Here is a 25,000-nt window from a genome sequence, read left to right on the forward strand (position 1 = left end):
CACCGCTTCGGTATAGGTCTTAGGTTCATCATCATCCAGATCGACTTCATCATCTTGGTTCTCAACCAATAGATTGAGTCTTTCAGGTGCTCGACGATTCCTACGAGGCCTATGGAGTTGTTCTTGCGTTTGCTCAGGTTGTACATTCTGATCGTGAGGAGGTTCCTCTGTGTTGAACGTTTCAACAGTTTCGGAATTTTCAGGGATTTCCTCAAGATTTTCTTGAGGTTGTGGTAATACAACTATTGTATCATCATATCTTTGATGCATCTCATTGTTTTGAGGCGTCTCTCTAGGAGATATTCCCCTTCCCAATAGATCATCAATGACTCCCACTGAATTCTTGTCCACACCATTAGATAAGTTTTCATCCTCTATGTTATTTTGTGGTTCTTGAATTTCTTCAAGTTCTATCGTATTGTGACCTTGTTCTTTAGAGACATAGATGTCTTCTAGGAACGTCACATTCCGGGAAACTATCACCTTGTGATCACCGGGAACGTAGAAATAATATCCAATTGTTTCCTTAGGATATCCCACAAAATAGCATTTCTCACTTTTAGTTCCAACTTATCAGTCATCATTTTCTTAACAAAAGCAGGACAGCCCCAGGTCCGCATATGGTTAAGACTTGCCTTTTTACCACACCATAGTTCATATGGTGTTTTCTCAACTGATTTAGAAGGAACTCTATTCAGAATATAAATAGCGGTCTGTAAGGCTTGGCCCCAAAGGAATAAAAGGAGACTTGCAAAACTCATCATGGATCGAACCATATCTAATAAAGTCCGATTCCTCCTTTCGGATACCCCATTCATTTGAGGTGTTCCCGGAGGTGTCCAGTCTGACCGAATTCCATGTGATTTTAAGTAATCAAGAAACTCATGGCTTAAGTATTCTCCTCCTCGATCCGATCGAAGAGCCTTGATACTTTTCCCAAGTTGCTTCTCGACTTCTAACTTAAACTCCTTAAATTTCTCAAAGGCCTCAGATTTGTGTTTCATGAGATACACGTATCCATACCTCGAAAAATCATCAGTAAAAGTTATGAAGTACGAATATCCACCTCTTGCTTGTGTAGGGAACGGTCCACACACATCTGTGTGAATCAGTTCTAGCAAGTCTTTGGCTCGTAACCCCTTCCCAGAAAAAGATTTCTTAGTCATCTTTCCTTTGAGACAAGATTCACAAGTACCATATGACTCGAGGTCAAATGATTTGAGATAGTCTAACTTTCTCAATCTTGCTATCCTGTTCTCATTGATATGACCAAGTCTACAATGCCAAAGATAAGTAGTATTATTCGTATTACTTAGCCTAGGTCGTTTGTTTTGTACATTGAGAACACTTCTTTCACATTCAAGAAAATATAAACCATTCAAAAGAGAGGCACTTCCATAAAACAATCCATTAAGTGAAAACGAGCATCTACTGTTTCCAAAATGGAAGGAGATTTAAGGATAATACTCCGTCCGTCCCATAAAAACATGCACAATTTTCCTTTATCGTCTGTCCCATAAAAATATACATATCTCATTTATAGTAATAATTCTCCTAATAAACATCACAATTAATGAGGGTTCCATTCTCCTCTCACACTACACTTTACATGATTTCGTAAAACTCATACCGTCTCATATTATGCATGTTTTTATGGGATGAAGGGAGTATTATTATATATTATATGTATTCGTGTATTATTGTAATTTAATGAAGTATATTAATAAGAAATTGATAGAATAATTTTATACACCGATTTAGATGATTTTATGTATTCTATTTTTGCCCAAGCTAACAATTAAAATAACTTTGAATTTGGTACTTTTGGCACTATTAGTGCAAATAGTGCCATGCACGAATGGTACTAGTGACTATAAGAGAGAGTATATGAGGTTAATGGCACTAATATGTCCATAAGTACCATTCGTACAACACTACATAAGAGAGAGCATACAGTACTAATATGGCCATAAGTACCATTCGTGCAGCACCTTAAATGGAGAATCTAAACCATACAGGGAAGTGTTCAAAAATGTCATATAATTGTATTCATCTATATAAGACAAGATAGTGTATCAGCACAAGTATATGACATTATTGACACTAATATGGTCACTACTATCATTCATGCATGTCACTATTGACGCTAATAGTGTCAAGTGTACCAATTTACTTGATTTTTTTTTTTTGGTACTTTTGGCACTAATCGTGCCATGTGTGTCAAACCCGCACGCAAACTCAAATCCGATCCTCCCTAATTAAGGGCAAAACAATCATAAAACATAAAAAATTGCCAGATTTTGTATTTTTTCAATTAGTGGCCAAATATTGTATTTCCCTCTTCAAAATGGTCACGCAAGTATATTGTTTCATTTTCTAAAGTATATATAACATGATTTCGGGAAAAATAAATTATGTAAAAGAGGAAGAAAAAAAGTAGTTTATTTAAAATAAGAGTAGTTCTTTTCATATTACAACTAAAAATTTAGATGCAATTTTAACTAAATTAATTTAATTTAATCTTTATATACATATAATAAGTCATTATTTTTAAAGACATTATAAAATTATCGCTTAAATCAATTTGTAATTAATTTCAAATTAAAAGTTAATCTATTTAATATGCTATAGATAGATGGTGATCATCATTGACTTAAAAATTCTTTTAGTATTATTTGACTCTTTGGAGTCATCAGATCTCATATGAATCCTTATTCAAAATAAAGATAGATCAGTCAGTCATTCATTATCCCGTTATTATTATTCACTCTTGCATGTTCTCCATTATCTATAAATTTTATTTAATTTTCAACTTCCTATTATGAAATATGTTACGTTCCGTTACTCAACATCTATGGAAACAAAAGGTAATGTATTAATTCAATCAATAAGGCCATGCATGTGTTTCTCTCGAAAGGAAATTTAAAATGGACCGTTCATCGCCTGCTTGTTTGATATGGATCGTTGTTCAAGTTGCCCATGTACTCAAAATATATTGGCGAGAATCATCTTATAATAGTCACTCAAACAATACTCACTTTGTCTCTCAATTTCATACCTGTGGCATGAATTTTAATAAAATAATTATGTGTGTTATAAGTGAAATAAAAATTCTACTTTTATGAGAGTGTTAAAATGATTAAAATAGGGTAAATGACCTACTTTTTATAGGATTGTGTGAAATAATTTTATTAAAAATAGAAATGAGCATTATTGGGGAACAAACTAAAATAATAAATTTGACAGAAGAACATGATCAACGCAGATCATAATCAAAAACATAAAGTCAATCATGAGCAAGTTGAAGAAACATTCACTGTTGGAGGCAATTAAGGCTGGAGAACCTTGATTATGATAAATGAAATAGTCAACAAGAAAAAAGGAATGAGGTAAACCTTTACCAAGATTGGGTGATGTCATGCATATAAAAGGACAAAGGAAGTCATTGGCATAAAGATCTCCAAGATGTGGACTTAGCTGGTATAACCGCTCAGTGCTGTACACATGAACCAAGAATAAACGGGTCTTCCCTTGAAGACAATGTATGATAGACCTAAAAATACGATTTTACTATTGGCCCTGAACGAGCACGTAGATGTACAAACTTTTTGCTGCTTATGAGTTACTGACGTAGAACTGATCAGCTTACTAAAGAAGTTAGCTTTTAGGTTACTAGATGATCAACATATTTGGAAGTGAGCTAACTTTGCCCAATTAAGAGTTCTACAGAGTATGATCAGCTAGCAAACTTATTGACAACTTGAAAGCTTATCAGTTGGACTAATAACTAATGCTGGTGTGAAAAGTGGTGGTGTTAAGCTACTCGTTTTTGTAAGAAAATCATAAGTTGCTTTATCATCTTGAGATTAGTTAGTACTCCCTTCGTCCGCCAAGATTATGGCATTTTGGTTGGGCACATGATTTAATAAAATTGTTGGTGATTTTTATGTAGTGGAGAAAGGGTCCCACCATTTTTGAAATGAGTGGTTGAAATTGAATAAGAGGTTTGGTAAATAAGGGGTATTAGTAAAGATGAATGATAAGGAAAAGATGTGGGACCATGTCCTAAAAAGGAAAGTGACATAATCTTTGCAGACGTCCAAAATGGCAATTGTGCCATAATCTTGGCGGACGGAGGGAGTATTATGCAAATCAACTAATGAAATCAAATGATGAAGATATACTGATGATTTTCTTGTGATCAGATGACGAGTTGCGTGCTGATTGATGACAACTCAATAACACATAATTTTAAGTACATAAATTGAAACATCACAAGAAGTTTTACGTGGTTTGAAGAAACCAGCCTATGTCCACGACTTCATAAATAAGTGAATCCATTTAACCTTAGGATTTCTTATTTTAGAGCTGCAAGTCAACTGATCAGTCTAGTAACATTAGATTAATCCACGGGTTAACTGGTCGTGATCGGGTTGTGATCGGGTTCTAACCTCACTTTCATACTGCGAACACTTTGCAGCTTACTTGCTTTCTACTTCTTACAACAAAAGACACAGCGGGGTTGGGTGAGAAAGGTTGGTTCCAACTATGAGTTGTCTATTACAATAATAGTGTCTGAAACTCAAACTACTCAAATTCTAGGTTTAGCGTTTTACAATTGAGAACACCTAGAATTTATGGGAAATTACTATATGATTCAAGAGATAACTTGTATCAAAGCTTCAATGACTTAAGCGTTAGATTTCCCTTCTGGCTACTTGCGTTGCTTTAATAGACAACCAGAGTTTTGAGCTTGAATGTTTGAGAAATAATAATCACAATATTTCTGGTAGTATTTCAGGTTGAGCCTTCAGGTATTTTTAGCTGCGATTCTTGAATAGTTCCATTTGAGAGAGGTCTTAAAAAATCAGGACTTCAAACCATTTGAATTAATCATCCCATTTTGCTCAAATTACATCCATTTCGGGATTCTGCAACATTGTACACTGGCATTCTGAAAAGGTTGTACTTGTGTTGTGGTGCCAGAAGATATTACGAGATTTGCTTTAATTATCCCCACTTTAAATTTAAGCAGGTCTTAGGTTAACTCTGTTTTTACTCAGTAGATGTCGGGTTGACTCCGCCTTTTGTGAGTAAACTTATTAGCTAATGCGGTAGAAACATTAATGACTACTTGAAGACAACCAGATTGTTGATGTTCTATCATATGGTGTTGTGCTGTGATTATATGCTCATCGAAGAATGGGATAGTATATTTTAAGCATGTGCCATGATGATACTACTTTTTAAATTTTGTATGCAAAATTATAATTTTATGAAAGTTCAGTAATTATCACGCTATCTTTTAAAGTTTTTAGGTTACTTTTTAAAGTTTGTATGGAAAATCAGGATTTGATGAAAATTCAATAATTATCACACTACCTTTTAAGGTTTGTATGCAAAACTAGAATTTGGTGAAAGTTCAGTATTGTACAAGTAATTAACCCTTTTATTTTTAGGTCGGAGTATTATATAATAATCCCTCCACCCTCCAATTTAATGTCATTCGTCTAAGCATCACTGACTTTGTAATTCAACCCTGAACTTTTAAAGAAATATCCTTGCAATATATATTCATTTATAAAATAATTTGTAATATTCACATTTTTATCCCTTGATCTTGGCCTATTGGCCAAATCTAAAAGGAATGACATAATACCATCCTATATATCAAGATAAGTAGATCATTCTTCCTCAATCTCACTCAAGTGAATTTATTTCGAGAGCATTCCGTCAATTTTTAACAACTTTCACCTGATTCACCGCCTACGTGCACTTTACGCCCAAGCATTCTGAATAACATATTTCCTTTCCCCATCTAACCGCAACTGCTATGGAGTTAATCGGGGTTTCTTTCTCGAGGTTGTCATGATCGCGCACTCGATCAACTAGCTTTCAGGGCTTTCATGTGATTATAAGTACTTTTTTCTTGATCATATATGGTATTCACCGATATCTTGGTCATCTAAGATGCAATTTAAATGAAAATCTTATACACGTCCGAACTTTGGAACATTTTTAAAAAAAAATAATGTCTTTCTTTCGCTTATCATTTAAAAATATCAAATACTGCATGAAAATTTGGAGTTGGAAAATTGAATTAATTCGTCGAGTTCTTGCACGAAATATACAACAAGTAAATGAAGTTACATTGATTTAAACAAAAAAGTGAAATTACAATGATAATTTATTACTTAATCCTAAAAATATATAAATGAGTTATCTTAAATATCTGACGATTAAAATGTGGTTATGGACAAACACAGTTTAAGAGGGGGGGCTAGGGCTTAAGCCCCCCACCCCCACCCCCACCAAGCCCTTCTTTTATATTTTAATACTCTCAAATTAGTTGAAATTATCAAAAGTTATCTTTAGCCTTTACTAAACGACTTTATTGAAGACCGAATTGCCAGAGGTTGGTGGATAAGGAATTAAGGATGAGTTGAAATTGCAAAGAGAGATTAAGAAAATAGTTTCCGTAAGATGCATTTAAGAGAGAAAACAGAAACAAACAAACAAACAAACAAACAATGGACATGCTTTTTATGTTTAAAGTATTTATGTATTTTTACTACGTACACTCATACATTATAATTGTACTCCTCTCATCCACAAAAAAATGTTGTCTTTTGTCGTTTTCATTTGTTCATAATAAGTGTGGTGTTTGTATTTGGATACACATTTCATTGTATTTTCAATGTCATTCGTACTCAGTAGTTACAAACAACTCATCATCTAACAAATTAATTTTAGTGAGTCACGTTTTACCCGTTATACACATCTTCCAACATCTATTATGCTCTGTGCTCCCAACCACACCATATTTAAATGTGTATGGAGGGAATAATATTAACTGCTAATATATAATTCTACCCATTTTACTTATTACACCTACACTCCATATCCATTCTAAAAAATATCCATATTTCATATACACATTTTCCTTTTTACATCTATAATGTTGTCCATTTATGCTAAAAAAAATTGATAGTTGCACCCTAAAAATGTTGTGAGCATTATTTTTTTCATTTTATCTTGCTTGTCTAACTGGAGATTTTGCACCATAAAAATGGTATCAGAGCGAGTTTTTACATCTATAATTCTACCCATTTTTCTTATTACACCTACACTCCATATCCATTCTAAAAAACATCTACATTCCATATACACATTTTCCTTTTTACATCTATAATTTTGTTCATTTATGCTAAAAAAAATTGATAGTTGCATAATTGTTCGAGATGCAATGCATACAGGTTATATCTCCAAAATTTGGACAAGAAATGAGAAAGGCATCAGGAAACCCTAAGGCTTTGTGAAAATAATTTCGATCGCATGGTTAGAAACGTTGAGGAACTCGAAGAACGTCTCCATAGATTTCACAATAATATGATAAGATATCAAAATCATGTCACGGTGAATGCCCAACTTAAAGAAGCGACAAGCATCATTTAAATAAGTCACCATCAGGATCATACATGATAGATCAAACAAAGTAGGAGTTGTCTTTCCGATATACCATTCCAGATTATCAAACCAAACTCTTTCACTAATACAAAGTTACGAGAAATCTAAATAACGATATAATATTATGACAATAAACTATGTGATCTACCCCAAGAGGTAAACAAGATATCTAGGATACAAGAGGAAAATAATTTGAGACTCGCCCTCACAATCAAGTTAGCTAGCTATGAAGAAAATAATTTGAGGTCAATAATTCAAGAAGTATAGATGGATTTAGACCTTTATATAGCCCACAAAACCGAAGCAAAAGATCATCCAAAATCCTCTTAGCTTTCTTAAAAATAAAAAAGACTTGTAACTTTTCAAAGCTTTCAGTCTCATTTTCCTTTATATAGTAGATGCATTGATTTTAATGGTTCTTATGTTCTCACGATAAGTGTGGTTCTCACTATAACCGCACTCTACTATTTGATAATTAAAGATATTATAGATTTAGAAACGATTATTTACTTAATAATTGAGGCGAATCGATGGTTAAGTTTATGTTTAGAGAAGAGTTGTGGGTGGTGTGTCTTCCTCAGGCGAGTTGAAGATCCCATCTTCTTCACCCTCTATTAGCACATGCAGAGGAAAACACACACACACACACACCAACAGAAGAAAACGTAAAACCGACATTTTTCCCAACTACCTCTCCTTTTCTCCCCTCTCTCTTTTCTACTATTGGTCTCCCACATTGCTGTTGCACTGCCCATTTTCTAATTTAGTCATAACGACAACTGAACCAGTCAGAAGCTTCATTCACGCACGTTCTCTCTCTCCCTCTCTTGTTTCTCTCTCTCTCTCTCTCTCTCTCTCTCTCTCTCTCATGAGTCTCGCTTCCTGTGAGTGTGTCATTCCGCATTGGGATTGGTGCAGCAAAAAATCATGGCCTTTTAAAGCCGCGCCTTTCTTGGGTTTGGGCGTTGATAGCAAGAAAACTGCCCCGAATTTTCAATTAGGATTTTCAGATTGGCGGCCTGCTTGCTTGAATTTCAAGATTCGGAGGGAATGGGAATGTTCGGCGCTGAGGCTGAGGGCAGTCACTCCTGTCGATGATGAGATCCCTTCAACTCCAGATGTTGCTCAAGAGCCCACTCAGATTGCTCCTTCAACTCAGTTTCACAAGGATTTGAACTCCCTCCCAAGTGAGTCGATTCCCTTTTATTTTTATTTTTTTGGGCAATAATCATCTCCTGATTGCGTGGTGCTCTGAATTTCGTTACTGGATTTGTTTGTATCGGAGTGAAAGATGCCAATTAGGGAAATGTTGAGCCCATTTATTTTTTTTACAGTTGTTAATTAGGGGGCAGTCGATGTATATTGAATGTTAATTTGATTAAATTTTAAACTTGTGCTTGGCAATGACAACGACGGATATAATATCTAAATTTGTAAAGCATATGACGATAAAGATGGAATCTTGCTCTCCTTGATTGGTGCCATTACGCCATGTGGTGTTTCTAGTTAATAATTAAGTATTAGTCGAGTTTCTTTGAGGTAAAGTGTTAGTGATCAGCAGATGTTGTGAATGTTTCCTTTACGCCATGTTCACTCATACCGTTGTGATTCTAAATGGATTTCTTTCATGAGCATGCTTTTGAATAGAACCGGTCAAAACGATCATGAGTCCTATATCTAAATCAATTATGCTATATATTTGGGATAAATTCTATTAGACACGAATGGCCTAATTAAGTTATCTTGTGTCCCGCTGTATGCAACTTCATTGATAGTGTTTTGACTGTAGAACCATTGTCTGCAAGCAGTCCTTCTAGTGATGGTACAAAGTCTCGTGTTGCTTATCAGGTGCGTAACATGTAATTCTGCTAACATTATTGGTATTTTTGGCATGTTTTGCTAAGAGCAAGTTGCTTGAATCATCCAGGGGATTCCAGGAGCGTATAGCGAGGCTGCTGCACTTAAAGCATTCCCAGAGAGTGAGACTGTCCCATGTGATGAATTTGAGGCCGTCTTCAAGGTTACGATGTTTCTCAAAATACTTCTTCTCAGATATCATATACATTTGCTTAAACCTTCATATAGCTGACTTCCCTTTTCAGGCAGTCGAATTGTGGTTGGTGGACAAAGCAGTACTTCCAATTGAGAATTCTGTTGGAGGAAGCATCCATCGTAATTATGACTTGCTGCTTCGTCATAGGCTTAACATAGTCGGGGAAGTTCAGTTGATTGTCAATCACTGTCTTCTAGGATTGCCTGGGGTTAGGAAGGAGGAGTTAAAGCACGTCTTGAGCCATCCACAGGTCATCTATGCCCTTCTTCATGTCTCTGACACGCATGCACTCCAAGTGATTTTTGTATTGAGAATAAGTAATTCTATAATCCTCGATTTAAAGTCTTCAGATCCTAATCGTATAACATCACGAGAGTATTAAATTTTCACTACTTATGGTAATGGTGTAACCAGTTTTATAATTTATCTATGTCCAAGATAAGATATTTATGGCATTATACCAATTGTCTTGTTTCCTTGAGCATATTAACGAATAAAGTTTGGTGATTTTAGGCACTTGAGCAGTGTGAAATGATTCTGAACAAGTTGGGTGTTACCAGGATCAATGCAGTTGATACTGCTGTTGCCGCTCAGGTAACTTTTCCATAATTTTGTCCTCTTTTGCAACTTAAGTGTAGTCACATAAGCATCAACAGATGGTAGACTCTGAAGGTCTGAGAGAGACGGGAGCAATTGCAAGTGCTCGAGCTGCAGCTATCTATGGACTTGATGTTCTTGATGAAGGAATACAGGTGAGGCTTCTGAGTGATCTTTGTATAAATGTAGTATGGTTCTTCTTTCATTCTCTTTTTTTTAATGCTTCGGCTCATGTCCCTGCTTTTTAACTTTGTGGTTGTTGCCGTAATCTGTGCCTTACTGTCTTGTTTCCCAATCATTTTATACTTGCATTTTTGGTGAAAGGATTGTGACGTAAGGCAAATTAGTTATAGGGTTGGAACCTGTGTTTTGTGTTTGCATAATAGTGAAATTCTTTAGAGCATCAACAACGGCGGGTGCAATGGCGGGATCGAACCCGGCCTATCGCACCCGCCACCGTTGTTGCACCCGGGTGCAATGGAGGTGGGGCGACTGAACGCACCTGCTGCAAAGGTGGAGCGAAGGAAATGGGTGTAGTGCACGCGTCCATTTCCGTAATTAAAAAAAAAATTAAACGGATAAAAAAAAAAAATTTAAACGGTCAAATGACCGTTGGCTTCTCAACGGTCGAATTCGGCCATTTTTTTTTTTTCTTTCTTTTTCACCTATATATAATCACATATCCCCTTCCTCAATCACAAACACTACATCAAACTACTCATTTTATCTTCAATTCTGAAAGAAAATGTCTTCATCCACCAATTCTTCCAACAATAATTCTTCCTCAAATTCTTCATCCGACGAAGAAGTTCATGTTGATCCCGCACAACTTCCTCCTCTTCCCGATCCTACTCAAGCCCCCGATTTATTTTTTATGAGATGTGCTGTGAATTTTATGACAGTGGCAAGTTCATATCGTTTCGATCATGTTTGCATGCATCATATTGCACAACATGATCATTGAGGAAATTGAAGTTGTTTAATTTAATTTTTAGTTGAATGAATTTTATGTTGTTAAAATTGAAGTTGTTTAATTTAAATTGAAAAAAGAATAAAAGTAAAGAGAAAATGAAATTAAAATCTATTGAACCCGGGCGGGTGCAATACCATTGCTGGAGTGGGTGCAAGGGTTGTTGATGCTCTTACGAGTAAGCAATAGGACATTGTTTGAACCTTTACTGAAAATTCTGAGACATCATTCTGATTACTCTGTGAAATCTGCAAAAGCAGGCAATATATAATTGAAATGAATTAGAGAAGAGATCTCATTGACTGTTGCTTAGTATTTGGAATAATATAACTGAAAGTCATGATAGATGCACTGGTGTTTACTATAAATGCAGTAAGCTTGTGCACAGTTATATGGATGTCACTGCATACATAATCTATGTAATCAGTGCAAATTATCTTTAGAGCTTTCATTTGTAACATGCACGTGAAAATTCTAATGAAAAAGCCTCAATAGTTAATGTTAACTTGGTCGTACCTTAAATGAATGTGCTGAATTTGGGCTCTTTAGAAGAAGTAAAATCCCTTTTATCTTCTTCCTGCCTTCTTAGAAGATGAAGAGGATAATGTTTTTTTTGTTTTTTGTTTTTTTTTTTTTGTATGCATTTTGAAATAATAAAGAAATGAGCATTAAGTTGCATATGTGAGTGCACTGAATTGAACTCTAAAGTGTTTTGTGGATAAAATAATTGAGTGGTCCAATCTTTTCTGATATTTTGCACCTCTGCATCATGCTCTGTTGAAACTCTTAGGTAAACCCTGGTGACTTGTAGTTTAAACTTTAAAGGACTTTTAAGTTGGTGGCACCTTCCTACTTTATTCTTATTTTAGGGAAAATATCGGAATTATCCCAAATTTTTTAGGATAAAATTTCATGTATTCATAACAGACTCATGGCAAACGAAGAAAATGTCCCAACGTATAAAACGTGACATTTGGTACCTAACGTTTGGACAATGTTGCAAAAATGTCCGGAAGCACATTTTCCAGTCTTTGAAAATTGACGTATCATGATTCATCCTTTCCCCACCATGCCGTAAAACCTGTCTACCTCTGCTACCAGTTGTTATAGGCGTGGCATGTCGATTTCAAAGACCGCTTTAGGATATTTTATGACAGTGTCTAAACATTACAATTTAAATGTTGGGACAATATTTAATGTTTTCCCATTTTTGTGATCAATTCTCCAACTAAAGATAATATATTTAATTTATTTCCCTAATGTTTCCTATTTTGTTTTACTTTCACACAACTGACGTGTGAAGTTTTTTGAAGAAATTTGTTCATTTCATTAGACAAAAGAAGAAACATGATTATTATGTGACAGTTTTTTAATTAATTCAGTTCATTGATCCAACAAACAGGATGATTCTGACAACGTTACCCGATTTCTGATACTTGCAAGGGAACCTATAATCCCGGGAACAGAGGGTTCTTATAAGGTATTTTTTCTATTATTAAGCGCATGCCCTGCTACTTGTTATGAAGAGTTAGTTTTTCGTTCTAGACTAGCATTGTCTTCACTCTGGAAGAAGGGCCTGGAGTTCTATTCAAGGCTTTGGCGGTGTTTGCTATGAGGGACATTAATTTATCAAAGGTAATTGTAGAACCGATCTTAGCAGGTGTGCGTGCTCCTTTTGGGTATACATTAATGTCTACAGATAGTATCTAATTGTTATTACAGATAGAGAGCCGCCCACAGAAAAGGCGGCCATTGAGGGTTGTTGATGACTCAAACAAACAAGGTGCCACGTAAGTGTGTGTTTGTATTATCCAAGCTTGTTGTATCCCTATGCAAAACATATGAATTTAGTTGAGGGCCATTGCAACATTAGCAGAAGATGACAATGTGATTTCTGGATTGTCATAAGATGCTTCTAATTTGGTGATTTTGCTATTATGAGCCTTACATGCATTCCATATTCAAATATTGTTATATAGTCCATTTAGAGTGTCGTTGATCCCAAGATTAAATGAGGCCCCCTAAATTCCCTGTGGCTCTGTTTGGTAAACTTTAAATGAAGACACAAGTTTCTGTCTGCTGAATGTACTTGGATTGTTTTACTTCTTTAGGCCTCCGGGACATGCCATGCTTTTTATACTAAATATTTATGCATAGAAATGACATAATCCACTTGCAGATACTTCGACTACCTCTTTTACATAGATTTTGAAGCTTCTATGGCAGAGCCTCGTGCCCAATTTGCACTGGCGCATCTTCAGGTCTGTATTCAACTTCTTCTTCATTGTTATTTTATTTGAAGGTATATTTATATCGCATAATGTAGAAGAGAAGGACAAGTTTGTGAGTATAATCTGCATGTTTTAAACCACTCTTTCTGCCTCTTGGTTCTGCAGGAGTTTGCAACGTTTATTCGGGTACTCGGTTGTTATCCAAAGGATACAATTCCGTGAACGAACTTGACCAGTCCTATGTTGTGTTAGATTGCGTTTAAGTTTGTACATAACCAGTTGAAGGCAAAATTTCATGGATGCACCCATACCTTCTTTCCTATTATTTTCATCTTCCATTCTCAGAGATGAAGGCCCTTTAATATGCAGCTGCTCAGTTCAACTCCCAGCTCACTATAAGTCTATGTTTTAATTATTGTTCAATCTCATATTCATTTAGAATCTTTTCACTTTGTTACTTGTAAATCAACCACAATTCTAGCAACAGGTCCAAACCCCAGCTCAGTTTAGACATGTTTTAAAATGTTGAGATATTATTATACTCCTTCTGTCACACTTCACTTTTAGTTCTTTTGCACAAGTTTATTTAAAAAATTATACTGTAATATAAAAGTATATGGGCTCATACTTAATGTAATGTAAATTAATTACCTAAAAAGCAAATATGTCAAGTCAAAAGGGATAACCTACAAATGGATACAGAAGTTAAATGGAACAGGAGCATTTCATTACTGCTAATCCAACTATATCCAAGTTCTGTAAATTGATATCAAGAAAATCATTCAAGACAATTATGTAATATGTGGAGTAAAAATGGACGAGACTTTTAGGTAACAAAGCAATTCACAATCTTTTGCGAGTATTCCAAATTTGATTTTTTAGGCGAATTTTAGTTCCAAGATAGCAGAAGAAAGCACATAAATTTCAATATCTAAGCTAAAATGCAAAGTTGAACAGCCCTGTAATAAAGTCCGAGCTGCATAGATCTGTCTGGCATATAGTTGAGGAAATTATACAGAAGAGTGTGAAGTTCGAAACAGCCCATAGGACTAATACGGCCAATCCCATATCATGGGTGACTGACTACATTATTTAACCAGAGGACATAAACAACAACATTCGGTTACATAATTCTAGGCCTCTTTATTCGCCTCAAGTTCTTTCAGAAAATCTTCGTTGTCAACCAACACCTACATAGAATACAAATCGTTCATAAAATCAGCTCAGCTTAACCATGTTCAAGGAAGGCAAGATTACGGCGCATGTTGTTGACCTCTTATTAAACCATGACCTAGCAACATTGTCTGAACACAGCTATTTATGGAGATTTGGAAGTTATTGATAATCATGAATCTCAATCTCTGGTAAATCTAGGAAAAATGAGGTAAACATTTTACATGTCATGTGCTACCTTAGGCATCATTTACTTTTTACAGATCCTGCACAAGTAAAAGCCCATCTCTCGATAATCTCAATTCTCAACTAATACTTTGATGGGATATGGGATGCTACTTTTTGAATTTATATCGTTAATCTGAAGTGTTATATGGCCAGTGAACTTACAGTTTTCCAGCCATCTGGATCAAGGAAAGAAGTGATCTTAGTGTTTAGTCCAGGAATTGGTCCTGGTTGTCGAGTTATCTGTCCTCCAAGCTCCTGGATCACAACGTTCACAACCTCGGCACTCTTGTATACATCATCAGTACTAATTGCAATCTGAAACACAGATAACATCCATAATGAGAAAATGTAATTGATTACGCAAAGTAGAATGTGGATAAAGCGATGTAGCATCAAACTAACCTGTGCATATGCATTTCCTTTGGTATATTCAGATACACCGTAGTTGTATGTAAGTTCCAAAGCAATTGTCTCATATTCATCAGCATATCCCATCATTGCTATGGTGTACTGCAAATTATAGAAGACACCACTTCTAAACCAGGGTAAAAACTTAGGAAGCTTAGATAAATCTGGATTATAATTAAACACAATACCTTCTGTTCTGGTCTGTCAGTTTTCTTCAAGAGTCTCATACCTAATGCCTGCATGAAATTATATCATAATGTCAGTTTATATGTCATTTATAGGGCGTGCAAACATGTAAACTATTTCTCACTACATGACTTTATGTACATTTCAAGGTTGCACTTAGGAGTTGTCAAATACATGAAAAATTATGATTTAGTTACTTGCTGTGCATAAAGCGAAGCAAGAAAGAAATAACAAAGTAGAACTATATAATAGCACACTTAAAATCTATAAACAACGTAAATAGCAGAAATGGACAAATTGGTCAGGCTTCAATATATCTGATTTCCTGAACAAGGAGACAGATAGGTCAGTCCGTGACACATCAAGAAAAGAGAGAAGAGTTCACCTTCTCATAGAATTTGATAGAACGGTCGAGATCACCCACACGGAGCATCACTTGACAGAGTGGTTCAGGAGTGGGACCGCGTTGAATTAGTTCAAAAAGGTAGCCATCTGGGTCCTTGGCAAAAGCAATAACAGTTGATCCACCTTTTACAGGGCCTGGCTCTCGAGTGATAGTTCCACCTTTGGCCTTTATGTGCTCAACCAATTTGTAAACCTTAATGATGGAGATTAGAAAAAAGGAGAAAACATTATGATCTGCATATCACAACTAACAAAAAATCATCATGTCAACTGTTAAAGAAGAAGATAGATGCAGATAAGAACTTACATCTTGAGTTGCAATGGCAAAATGCCCAAAGCCTGTTCCAATGTCATACTTGTCGACTCCATAGTCTGTTCAATGTATGAAGAATGTCAAGTAGCCAATATTGGTGGAAAATTAGCAGAGGATAAATATTTCAAACAAGGGTTCACTCAATACATATATTTGAAAGATGCAGACATGATGTACTAAATGGTCATAGATCAGGCATTTAAAAGGGAAGAACTGAAAGAGACCGAGCGGAAGAAATCGCTAATGTTTAGGAATAGAAACTCAACGTTCACAGTTATGCCTCTATCTCATCCTTTACTTATGGAGTACCTTATTTTTCCTTTATTGTAGAGTTGATGGAAAATAAATAGATTGAGAAGGGCACAGTGTGGGGGAGGGAGCTTCCAGTTTACTCATGCCTACACCCCTCCTCTTAAACGGCAAAACAATTTTGAAATTGAAAACCAATATTTGGGATTAATGTCCATTTCAGTGATTTGAAGAGTGCCAACACATATATAAACCATGAAAAGTGCATAATGACGAGAGGTAATTATTAAAGCTGATAGCTTAACTTACTGTAAGTCAATTCAACCACAAACTGAGAGTCTTCAGGTCCAAACCCAAGAAAAGCATTGGCATATTTCTCTTCTGGGATATCCCTTTTCCGCAACAGCTTCATCCCAAAACATTCTGTGTAGAACCTACATGAAAACAAGAATAATGAACTAGGAGAAACAAAAGAAAGAAGCTGCACAGTAATCCATCTAATGTGAAAAAGTACATACTTGATGGTACGGTCGAGGTCTCCCACTCGATAAACCGCGTGTAGGAATCGGCGCTTATCTTTCTTTGGCCATTCCAATAGTTCAGTACTCGGTACAACAGGGGTTGCTCCCTCAGCCATTGATCTGCAGCTAGAAAGCGGAAATCTTCATTAATTTGACAGGACTGAAAAATCTTATCCAACCTTTTTCGTCCAAAACCTAAACCGACATGACAAATGAACCTTTTTTGTTTTTTGCAGCGACTGAGTGGCTAAACAAACAGCAACAATCCAGAACAAAAACAAAACAAACTGAATAACCTCTGCATTTCATCAAAAGATAAATGAAGAAATGGATCGATTAAAGAGCTGCATTTAGTTCAGAGATTTACAAAATGTCGGTGATTAGTCAAATTGAAATCAACAGTCTGAAGGAAACCTTTAAGCCAATCAATTGTTGACGAGCTTTTTTCCAACTGACCGCATAATTTTGACTTGATTAGTGAGTAAACAGCACAAATTAGAGAAAACCACTTGCTTTCACCGATTGAAAAGCGAAAAATCGGACAGAGCAAAAACGCAGAAATTGGAGATGGAAGGAAAAGCGAACCTGAGTAGATGATCTGCGAACAATCTGGATAGATGTCTAGATACACTCTAGCTGATTCTACTACTCAGTGATTTAAGTCACTCATATATACAGTGTGTTTAACGATTTGGAGTTGGAGATATAATGGGTCGGATCTAGGTCTTGGATTGGTCCTTGGTCCAACATAATACTTATATATTTATGTTCAATTATATGTATAATTTTAAGTACAATCGTGGGGAGAAAAAAAAAATTCAATAAGATCTAATACTATAATTTAGTATTAAATATTTAGAGTAGTGCTACTATGGACAAATTTTATCAAAAAAAAAAAGGGGGTTAAATTTTTCAAAAAATTAATTTATTTAAAAAATCTTATCCAATGTTAAAAAGGATTTGATTAGTTTTATTATTTTCTCTGGAGTAGTTTTTTTTTTGTAATTCTTTAACATTTTTTATTTTTTATTATTTTTTGTAATTTTTGTACTTTAAAAATATTCCCTCCATCCACGAATTAAAGCCTTATTTGCCCTTAAATTTTTGTCTACCAATTAAAGTCTTATTGTATTTTTTATACCCTTTTACCCTCTCTCTTTATTTGAAATTACTACCATTTATCATTAATTATCCCACCTCATTTTTTAACCCACTTAATTAAAGAATTAATTATTTCCCTAATAAATTCACTAACTAATTAAAAATATGTGGCTGTCGAAATTCACTAACTAATTCAAAATATTGGCTATCGGTGGTGAGAATTAATGGGATTACTAATTCTCTTGTTCTAGAGAATTCCATTCCTCTATCTTCGTGTTCTTCTCTATGGAATTAACCCTAGGTCTATCCTTTATCTCTTCGTCTTCCTTTCGCTGGAATTAACCCTAGATCTATGTTTATCTTCACATTCCATGAATCTCTCTGCACCATAATACCCTCTATCTTCATCGATGGAGGGTATTGTGCTAGACTATGTGACTCGATTTATATATCCATCAGACACGATTGTGCCGGAAGAATTCCCAGGCTTCGATCTATTTGAATCGGAGTTGATTGTGTTGGAAACTGACTTCACGGCATTCGATTTTTTTGCATCGGAGTTGATGAAGCCAAAATCTGAAGCGGGGGCTTCCACCTCTCTGAATCGTCGTGGTTGCTGCCGGAATCTGAAGCGGTGGGGTTCCATCTCTTTGGATCGGAGCCTATGCTGCCAGAATCAGAGATCCATGATTTCTCGTTGTAAGAGAGCGACAAGCCAAATATGGTGGCATCACTGAATGCATTCTCCCTGACGTCGGCTACGACACGTGGTTAGCAACCGGGGTGATGTCGAAGGCCGCTCCACCGCCAACATCTCTGAGACGAGAGAGGTCAAAGGCCGAGCGAATCTCGTACTTGAAAATCCTAGGGATCTTCTACCCTAATGTGTTATCTTTCATCTAATCAGGTGATGCCGTTTTCATTTCTTTGATGGGATGGCTGGTGATGCCATATGTGATTTTTATGTTCTGTTCATGATGGGGGGATGGCTGGTGATGTCTTATGTGATTTTTATTTTTCTGTGCATGGTGGGGGATAGTTGGTGGTGCCTTATCTATTTTTTTGATGCATTTGGTGTATTTGTGCTGCCAATTGTGTATCTGTGATGCCATAAGTGTATGTGTGTTGCATTGTGAGGATTTTCTTAATGTATTAGGGTTAGAACAGTTTGTACTACACTTGATGTTAAAGAAAAGATGACACATGCCCTATGACGGCATTTTACATTTGCATTTGTTTTTTGAATTTCTTTGCGCTGCTTCCTTTGTTGTGAAAGAAAAGATGCCAAACTTTTCATCAAATTTGGTTGTGCCATTACTATCTATTATAGGCTTTGCTACAGCACACATAAACATAATTTTTGGAATGTATCTATTTGATTTGCAGGTCCTATATGGTTCTACTTCGTCTAGCATGAGATAATACTTATCCTTAGTTTTGGTAAGGTAAAACTAGGGGTGGGAATCGGATCGGGTTCGGGTACCCTACCCGAACAAATCAGGTGCCCGAACCTGAAAATCAGTGAAAAATAGTACCCGATCCCGAACCCGATTACTAAATCGGGTACCCTAATACTCGACTTGGGTATCCGACTCGGGTATTCGGGTACCCTAAATTACCCGAGCTGATTTGAATTGGAATTCAGCTGCTAGATTAATCGGGTATTCAAGCAAATAGCTTTCCCGAATTACCCGAAAATGCTTGTCCAATATAGATGCCCAAAAATCAAAATGTTTGTCCAGAAATATCGGTGGTCGGAGGCTCGGAGCTCGGAGGCGGCGCGGCGCTGTTGCTGTGGGAGAAGAGGCAGAGGACGAAAAGAACATGCCGGAGGGGGCGGCGGCACGACAACCTCTCGACGGCGTCGCGGTGGAAGGGAGGGCAGCGGAACACTGGGGGTTGATTCTGGTGGTGGCCGTCGATGGGTGCAGAGGGGCGAATCGAACATGACTCCTGCTGTCGGAGCTAGGAGGCGGCGTCGGCGACTGGAGACTGCTGCTGCTGCTGCGCAGAAGCGACTCGAGACTGCTGCTGCGCGGCTGCGCAGTGGTCAGTGGTCAGGTGGGGGAGACCGGCGACGGGGTCGCCGCTCAGGTACGGAGGCGTGCGTGGCCGCGTGGAGGCTGGAGCAGTGCGACCGCGGCGGGAGGGAATGAATGAGCGACTGCGGGAGTGAGAGAATGAGAGTGACGAGTGAGTAGGGCTGAAAAGCCTGAAATGAACCAGTGAACTGGGGCCCCTAAAAAATTAAAATTAAAATTTCAAATCCCCCCTTATTTTTATTCGGGTATACCCGATACCCGATTTTTTAGTGCCTAAAATACCCGACACCGAATTTTTCGGGTATAGGGTACCCGATACCCGATTTTTTCGGGTCGGGTAATCGGGTACCCTATACCCAAACCCTATCTTCCCAGCCCTAGGTAAAACCAATTCTCATCTATATGAATGGTGTTGTACATACTTTGAAACTTTATAAAATCACCCTCACTTACTGAACTGAGTTGTTTCAGGCTCTAACTAAGTCTAGACAACCTGTTTTGTGTGGTAAGAAATGGTTTTATGGCATTTGTATGTGGTTTCAGTTTTTTCTTCTTCACACCCACTTATGAATCAAAGATTTAGACACACCTAGGTTTGTAGACATGATGATCTTTCTAGTACAGAAAGTTTCTTCACTTTTTCAACATCAATGTTCTTTTTGTCTTTGTGTATGCAACATTTTATAGCATTTGTATGTGGTTTCAACACCAATGGTCTTCAATGTTCTTTTTATAGCATTTGTATGTAGCATTTTATAACATCAATGTTCTTTTTGTCTTTGTGTATGCAACATCAATGGTTTTATGGCATTTGTATGTGGTTTCAGTTTTTTCTTCTTCACACCCACTTATGAATCAAAGATTTAGACACACCTAGGTTTGTAGACATGATGATCTTTCTAGTACAGAAAGTTTCTTCACTTTTTCAACATCAATGTTCATTTTCTAATGAATTTTACCAGGACAGGTACACCACATGCTCTTTGATTTGATACTTAGCTCCAAATGGTCTTCAAATTCACTTTGAAATGAAGGGCATCCTCCTTTTTGGCACCATAATGAAGCTTACCTCCAGTGCTATGTTCAGGAAGCCACTGTGCTAATTTATTTCTGTCATCATCTTTGAGTTTAGGCATTTCTAAGGCTATTTTTCAGTTTTTTTTTTTTAGTTGGTAAGAATTGAATGCAAGCTGAATTTATGGTTGTATTTATAGAGGGTTTAAATGGTAGTTAGAGTTTGATTTTCCCTCCAAACTTTTGGGGGACCCTTTGTACTTTTTCAAATATTTTTCAATGAAAATTTTATTTTGCCTTCAAATTTGATCCTTCATTTATTCCTGTGTATTTGTCCTTCGAATTTTAGAAGAAAAAGAAAAAAACAGACAAATTATTAAAGAAATAAAAACTGATAGAGATTAATAAAGAAAAAAAAAAATGAAAATTAAATAGAATAGTCAAAGATTAATAAATTGAAAAAATAAAGAAAATAAAGATAATCAATTACAAATATCAATAAAAGAAAATAAAGATAATCAATTACAAATGTAAATTAAAAAAAATTTAAAAAGTAAAAACAATCTCTAATCAAAGATTAGTAAAAGTAATTTAATATTTTAACCATTACCCTGATATTTCACCCACAACACCTTTTTCAGGTTTTTTAGTTTCTGCACCGACACTGAAATGGAGTTTTAATTGATGGATGGGGGAATAATAAATTAACAAAGTTATTAAAAAAAGGTACAATATGAAGAAAACAATAAAACTAGCTAATTTTTTTTTTTTTTGAGCCAAAACTTTTAAATAAATTTATTTTACAAAGTATTTAATCATGCTTTGTCCAAATAACATTATTGTACAATATTTATCCCTAACAAAAGTTTAGGAAACGCGTAAACAATTTTTTGCCCAGTAAAAAGTCACTCAACCACGGCTCTCGCTCGGCCACATGACGAATGTGCTGACTCCCAACCTCAATAACAATCAGCTTCTACCCAAAAACACGTCCACATTCAATGAACCTGCCTTCCTTCCCATGTCCCCATCCTTATAAAAACCACCATTTACACCGCATTCCAAACAAAGATTTTCGCACTTATTCTCCGAAAACCCAGAACCCAAATTAGACAAATTAGATTTTCGCACTTATACGACCATGGCATCTGCTGTCACATCTTCTTCAGCTCTTTACAGTTCTTCTTTATCTTCTTCAATTGACGAAGCCAAAGGTAACGTTTTTAAGTTTGTTCTTTTCGGTCCCATTTCACTATGATTTGTTGGTAACACTTGGATCATTTTTCACAGCCGCGCATTTAGGTGCATTTCAGCCGTTGGATAGGCTCCATTCCAGAACAACGGCCGTGAGTTTCGCAAGGAGGCGTGGCTCCGTGAAACCGTTGAATGCCGAACTGAAGAGGAATTACTCAATTATCCCTGCAGCGGCAACCGCGTCCGCTCCTGGTACGTGGAGATTTTTCCTGCAGCATGCGAAATGCTTTTAGAGTTTTGATTTGACGAATTCGCATTTTGAATAGGTCTATTGAACACAGAAGAGGTTACCGGAGGCGGAAATGTGGAGGTAGAGGACTATGAAAAATTGGCACGGGAGCTCGAAAATGCTTCGCCGCTCGAGATTATGGATAAGGCCCTTGAGAAATTCGGGAACGATATTGCAATTGCCTTTAGGTAACCTATTCACAAGATTAAAATTCTCTATCGTTTCTGCATACACTAGTCGATCCATATAGTGGTATATCATTATATATTCTTGAGTGGTTAATTTGGTGGATTTGATTCTAGTTTTCGGTAACTATTCAACTATAAACTGTTTTTTGCCTGGCCCTTGCAATTTTCTTGGAAATGTTAAAAGGCTGTATCAGATTTTACTTCAAACTGTAGTTAATATTGAATTATATACCCTGAACTGCCAGCTGTTCTTGATTTAAGTTTTTTGTGATAAATGCAAAATATTGCTGACTTCATCGTGGAAATCCAAATGTGACTCTGAGATAATACTTTTCTTTCGCTCTATCTCAGTCGGCACTTTCCTTTTCTTAAGAATTCGTGATCATTTAGATTAAGGAATTGGAGACTAGTCAACTAAAAATACAAGGAGGAATGGGGGTCTTCATTGTTTATTTCTAAACCAGAGGAAAAAGTTTAGGCAAAATCTTAGTTGATTGACTTCAAGCCTTTCATCGAACAAATTATTCTTTAGATGCATCATGCATTTTGTGTTGTAAACTTAAGGTGCTCATGAGATGTTAGCAATTGTGTAGAATGCATTTTTTTGCACTATATCGTGTTTGGTATATCTTCATATGACATCTGTGGCAGAGCCTGATAGAGATAAAATGGTTGAAATTTGCAGCGGCGCAGAAGACGTAGCTTTGATCGAATATGCGCGTTTAACTGGACGACCATTCAGGGTGTTCAGCCTGGATACTGGGAGGTTGAATCCTGAAACGTACAAATTCTTTGATGAAGTTGAGAAGCACTACGGCATCCGCATTGAGTACATGTTTCCTGATGCTGCTGAAGTTCAAGATTTGGTTAGGCGCAAGGGTCTATTCTCGTTCTACGAAGACGGGCACCAGGAATGCTGCCGCGTGAGGAAGGTTAGGCCCCTGAGGAGGGCCCTCAAGGGGCTGCGCGCGTGGATAACTGGGCAGCGCAAGGATCAGTCCCCAGGAACCCGGTCCGAAATCCCGGTAGTCCAGGTTGATCCTGTTTTCGAGGGGTTGGATGGTGGGGTTGGCAGCTTGGTGAAGTGGAATCCTGTGGCGAACGCCAAGGGTGACAACGTATGGAGTTTCCTCCGCACCATGAATGTGCCTGTGAACTCCTTGCATGCCAAAGGCTACATCTCGATTGGATGTGAACCGTGCACGAGGGCCGTGCTGCCCGGGCAGCACGAGCGAGAAGGGCGGTGGTGGTGGGAGGATGCCAAGGCCAAGGAGTGTGGGCTGCACAAGGGCAACATCAAGGAGGAGAACGTGAACGGGGGTGTCCATCCTAACGGAACCACAACGCATGCTGATCTTTTCGAGAGCAAGAGTGTGGTGAAGCTGAGCAGGCGTGGGATAGAGAATCTGGTGAGATTGGAGAAGCGGAGTGAGACGTGGGTGGTGGTGGTGTATGCGCCTTGGTGCAGATTCTGCCAGGCGATGGAGGAGTCGTACGTGGAGTTGGCGGAGAAGCTTGCAGGTAGGGGAGTGAAGGTAGCCAAGTTTAGGGGTGATGGGGAAGACAAAGCATTCGCGCAAGAGGCATTGCAACTGGGGAGTTTCCCTACTGTGCTGTTATTCCCTAAGCATGCTTCGCGCCCAGTAAAATATCCATCTGAGAAGAGAGATGTGGACTCATTGCTGGCTTTTATCAATGCCCTTGAGTAATCCTTTGCTCCTTTACTTATTACTCTCTGCCCCTGCTAGTATAGTTAGTAAATAGTAGTATTGATTTTGACTTTTGAGGGCTCATTTTTGTATGTTGTGATTAAGTGAGCCCATCATTCATTTCAAATAAACAAGTGTGACTACGTAATATATTTGCACGCTTATCAAATATTCGGGTGGCGCAGTCCTATACCGAGCCGGCGGGTCTATTTTCACACCTATAATTATAGAATGGGAAATATAATCTTGTCATTTCTTTTTTTTTCGTCTTCTTTTTTTTTTTTTTTTTTTATATTAAGTCACGACGAGCAATATCCGAAAGCCAAGTTGGGAAACTCAACTTCCAGATCATTACACCAGAAGAAGACATGGCAAAATTCGCCAAACAATGTGCCGTCCTATTAGCTTCCCTACGGGCATGGCAAAAACGAAGAACAACATGCTTTTTAGCATGCATAAAAACCTCAAAAAGCTCATCACTAAGAGAATCCATCCCTCTTGAATCCTCATGAACGACATGAACTGCCAACAGGGAATCAGTATACACTACCAGAGGGCCAATATCATTATCCAAACAGAAGCCGATCCCGAGCACCATAGCTGACAGCTCCCCCATCAAGACCGTGGCTGTCCTGCTCACTTTATGCGCTGCTGCAGCCACC

General features: G+C 37.1%; 3 protein-coding genes across 9 annotated transcripts; 2 read left to right on the forward strand and 1 right to left on the reverse strand.

The window, feature by feature from the left end:
• The first annotated feature begins 7,785 nt into the window (after positions 1–7,785).
• Positions 7,786–13,878, forward strand: LOC130985800 (arogenate dehydratase/prephenate dehydratase 1, chloroplastic). Of its 2 annotated transcripts, none has more exons than XR_009089092.1 (11): positions 7,786–8,654; positions 9,257–9,315; positions 9,395–9,487; positions 9,570–9,770; positions 10,034–10,114; positions 10,177–10,272; positions 12,490–12,567; positions 12,633–12,722; positions 12,810–12,870; positions 13,267–13,348; positions 13,484–13,551. XR_009089092.1 is itself a non-coding variant. In XM_057908922.1 (11 exons), exons 1-11 carry the CDS (start codon positions 8,336–8,338, stop codon positions 13,538–13,540), a joined length of 1,224 nt encoding a protein of 407 aa, XP_057764905.1. In that variant the 5' UTR covers positions 7,786–8,335; the 3' UTR covers positions 13,541–13,878. The 2 variants fall into 2 exon arrangements, 1 of the variants encoding a protein (XP_057764905.1); XM_057908922.1 differs by having other exon boundaries at positions 12,810–12,877; positions 13,484–13,878.
• Positions 13,879–14,280: 402 nt separating this feature from the next.
• LOC130985802 (lactoylglutathione lyase GLX1) lies at positions 14,281–17,557 on the reverse strand. 6 transcript variants are annotated; one of them, XM_057908926.1, is made up of 10 exons: positions 17,216–17,434; positions 17,020–17,099; positions 16,799–16,921; positions 16,590–16,714; positions 16,026–16,090; positions 15,699–15,911; positions 15,316–15,363; positions 15,122–15,229; positions 14,882–15,034; positions 14,281–14,508 (listed from the first exon to the last, which is right to left on the reverse strand). In XM_057908926.1, the coding sequence occupies exons 3-10, from the start codon at positions 16,915–16,917 to the stop codon at positions 14,452–14,454; spliced, it is 888 nt and encodes a 295-aa protein (XP_057764909.1). In that variant the 5' UTR covers positions 16,918–16,921; positions 17,020–17,099; positions 17,216–17,434; the 3' UTR covers positions 14,281–14,451. The 6 variants fall into 6 exon arrangements, with proteins under 6 accessions (XP_057764909.1, XP_057764907.1, XP_057764908.1 ...); XM_057908924.1 differs by lacking the exon at positions 17,020–17,099 and having other exon boundaries at positions 17,387–17,557; XM_057908925.1 differs by lacking the exon at positions 17,020–17,099 and having other exon boundaries at positions 16,799–16,927; positions 17,387–17,546.
• A 4,344-nt stretch (positions 17,558–21,901) lies between these two features.
• LOC130985803 (5'-adenylylsulfate reductase 3, chloroplastic-like) lies at positions 21,902–24,507 on the forward strand. The gene is made up of 4 exons (XM_057908930.1): positions 21,902–22,172; positions 22,249–22,404; positions 22,479–22,629; positions 23,315–24,507. Exons 1-4 carry the CDS (start codon positions 22,100–22,102, stop codon positions 24,336–24,338), a joined length of 1,404 nt encoding a protein of 467 aa, XP_057764913.1. The 5' UTR covers positions 21,902–22,099; the 3' UTR covers positions 24,339–24,507.
• The last annotated feature ends 493 nt before the right edge of the window (positions 24,508–25,000 follow it).

This window comes from Salvia miltiorrhiza, chromosome 5, assembly GCF_028751815.1.
Source record: "Salvia miltiorrhiza cultivar Shanhuang (shh) chromosome 5, IMPLAD_Smil_shh, whole genome shotgun sequence".
NCBI lineage: Eukaryota > Viridiplantae > Streptophyta > Magnoliopsida > Lamiales > Lamiaceae > Salvia > Salvia miltiorrhiza.

What these genes read in the sequence shown, in the direction of transcription:
- LOC130985803 (XM_057908930.1), top strand. Translation starts at nt 22,100, where the DNA reads ATGGCATCTGCTGTCACATCTTCTTCAGCTCTTTACAGTTCTTCTTTA. An exon ending in TTCAATTGACGAAGCCAAAG is followed by an intron (nt 22,173 to 22,248) that starts GTAACGTTTTTA and finishes CATTTTTCACAG; the next exon opens with CCGCGCATTTAGGTGCATTT. An exon ending in GATATTGCAATTGCCTTTAG is followed by an intron (nt 22,630 to 23,314) that starts GTAACCTATTCA and finishes TGAAATTTGCAG; the next exon opens with CGGCGCAGAAGACGTAGCTT.
- LOC130985800 (XM_057908922.1), top strand. Translation starts at nt 8,336, where the DNA reads ATGAGTCTCGCTTCCTGTGAGTGTGTCATTCCGCATTGGGATTGGTGC. An exon ending in GGATTTGAACTCCCTCCCAA is followed by an intron (nt 8,655 to 9,256) that starts GTGAGTCGATTC and finishes TTTTGACTGTAG; the next exon opens with AACCATTGTCTGCAAGCAGT. An exon ending in TTGCACTGGCGCATCTTCAG is followed by an intron (nt 13,349 to 13,483) that starts GTCTGTATTCAA and finishes TTGGTTCTGCAG; the next exon opens with GAGTTTGCAACGTTTATTCG.
- LOC130985802 (XM_057908923.1), bottom strand. Translation starts at nt 16,917, where the DNA reads ATGGCTGAGGGAGCAACCCCTGTTGTACCGAGTACTGAACTATTGGAA. An exon ending in GACCTCGACCGTACCATCAA is followed by an intron (nt 16,715 to 16,798) that starts GTATGTACTTTT and finishes GTTTTCATGTAG; the next exon opens with GTTCTACACAGAATGTTTTG. An exon ending in TGTGGTTGAATTGACTTACA is followed by an intron (nt 16,091 to 16,589) that starts GTAAGTTAAGCT and finishes TACATTGAACAG; the next exon opens with ACTATGGAGTCGACAAGTAT.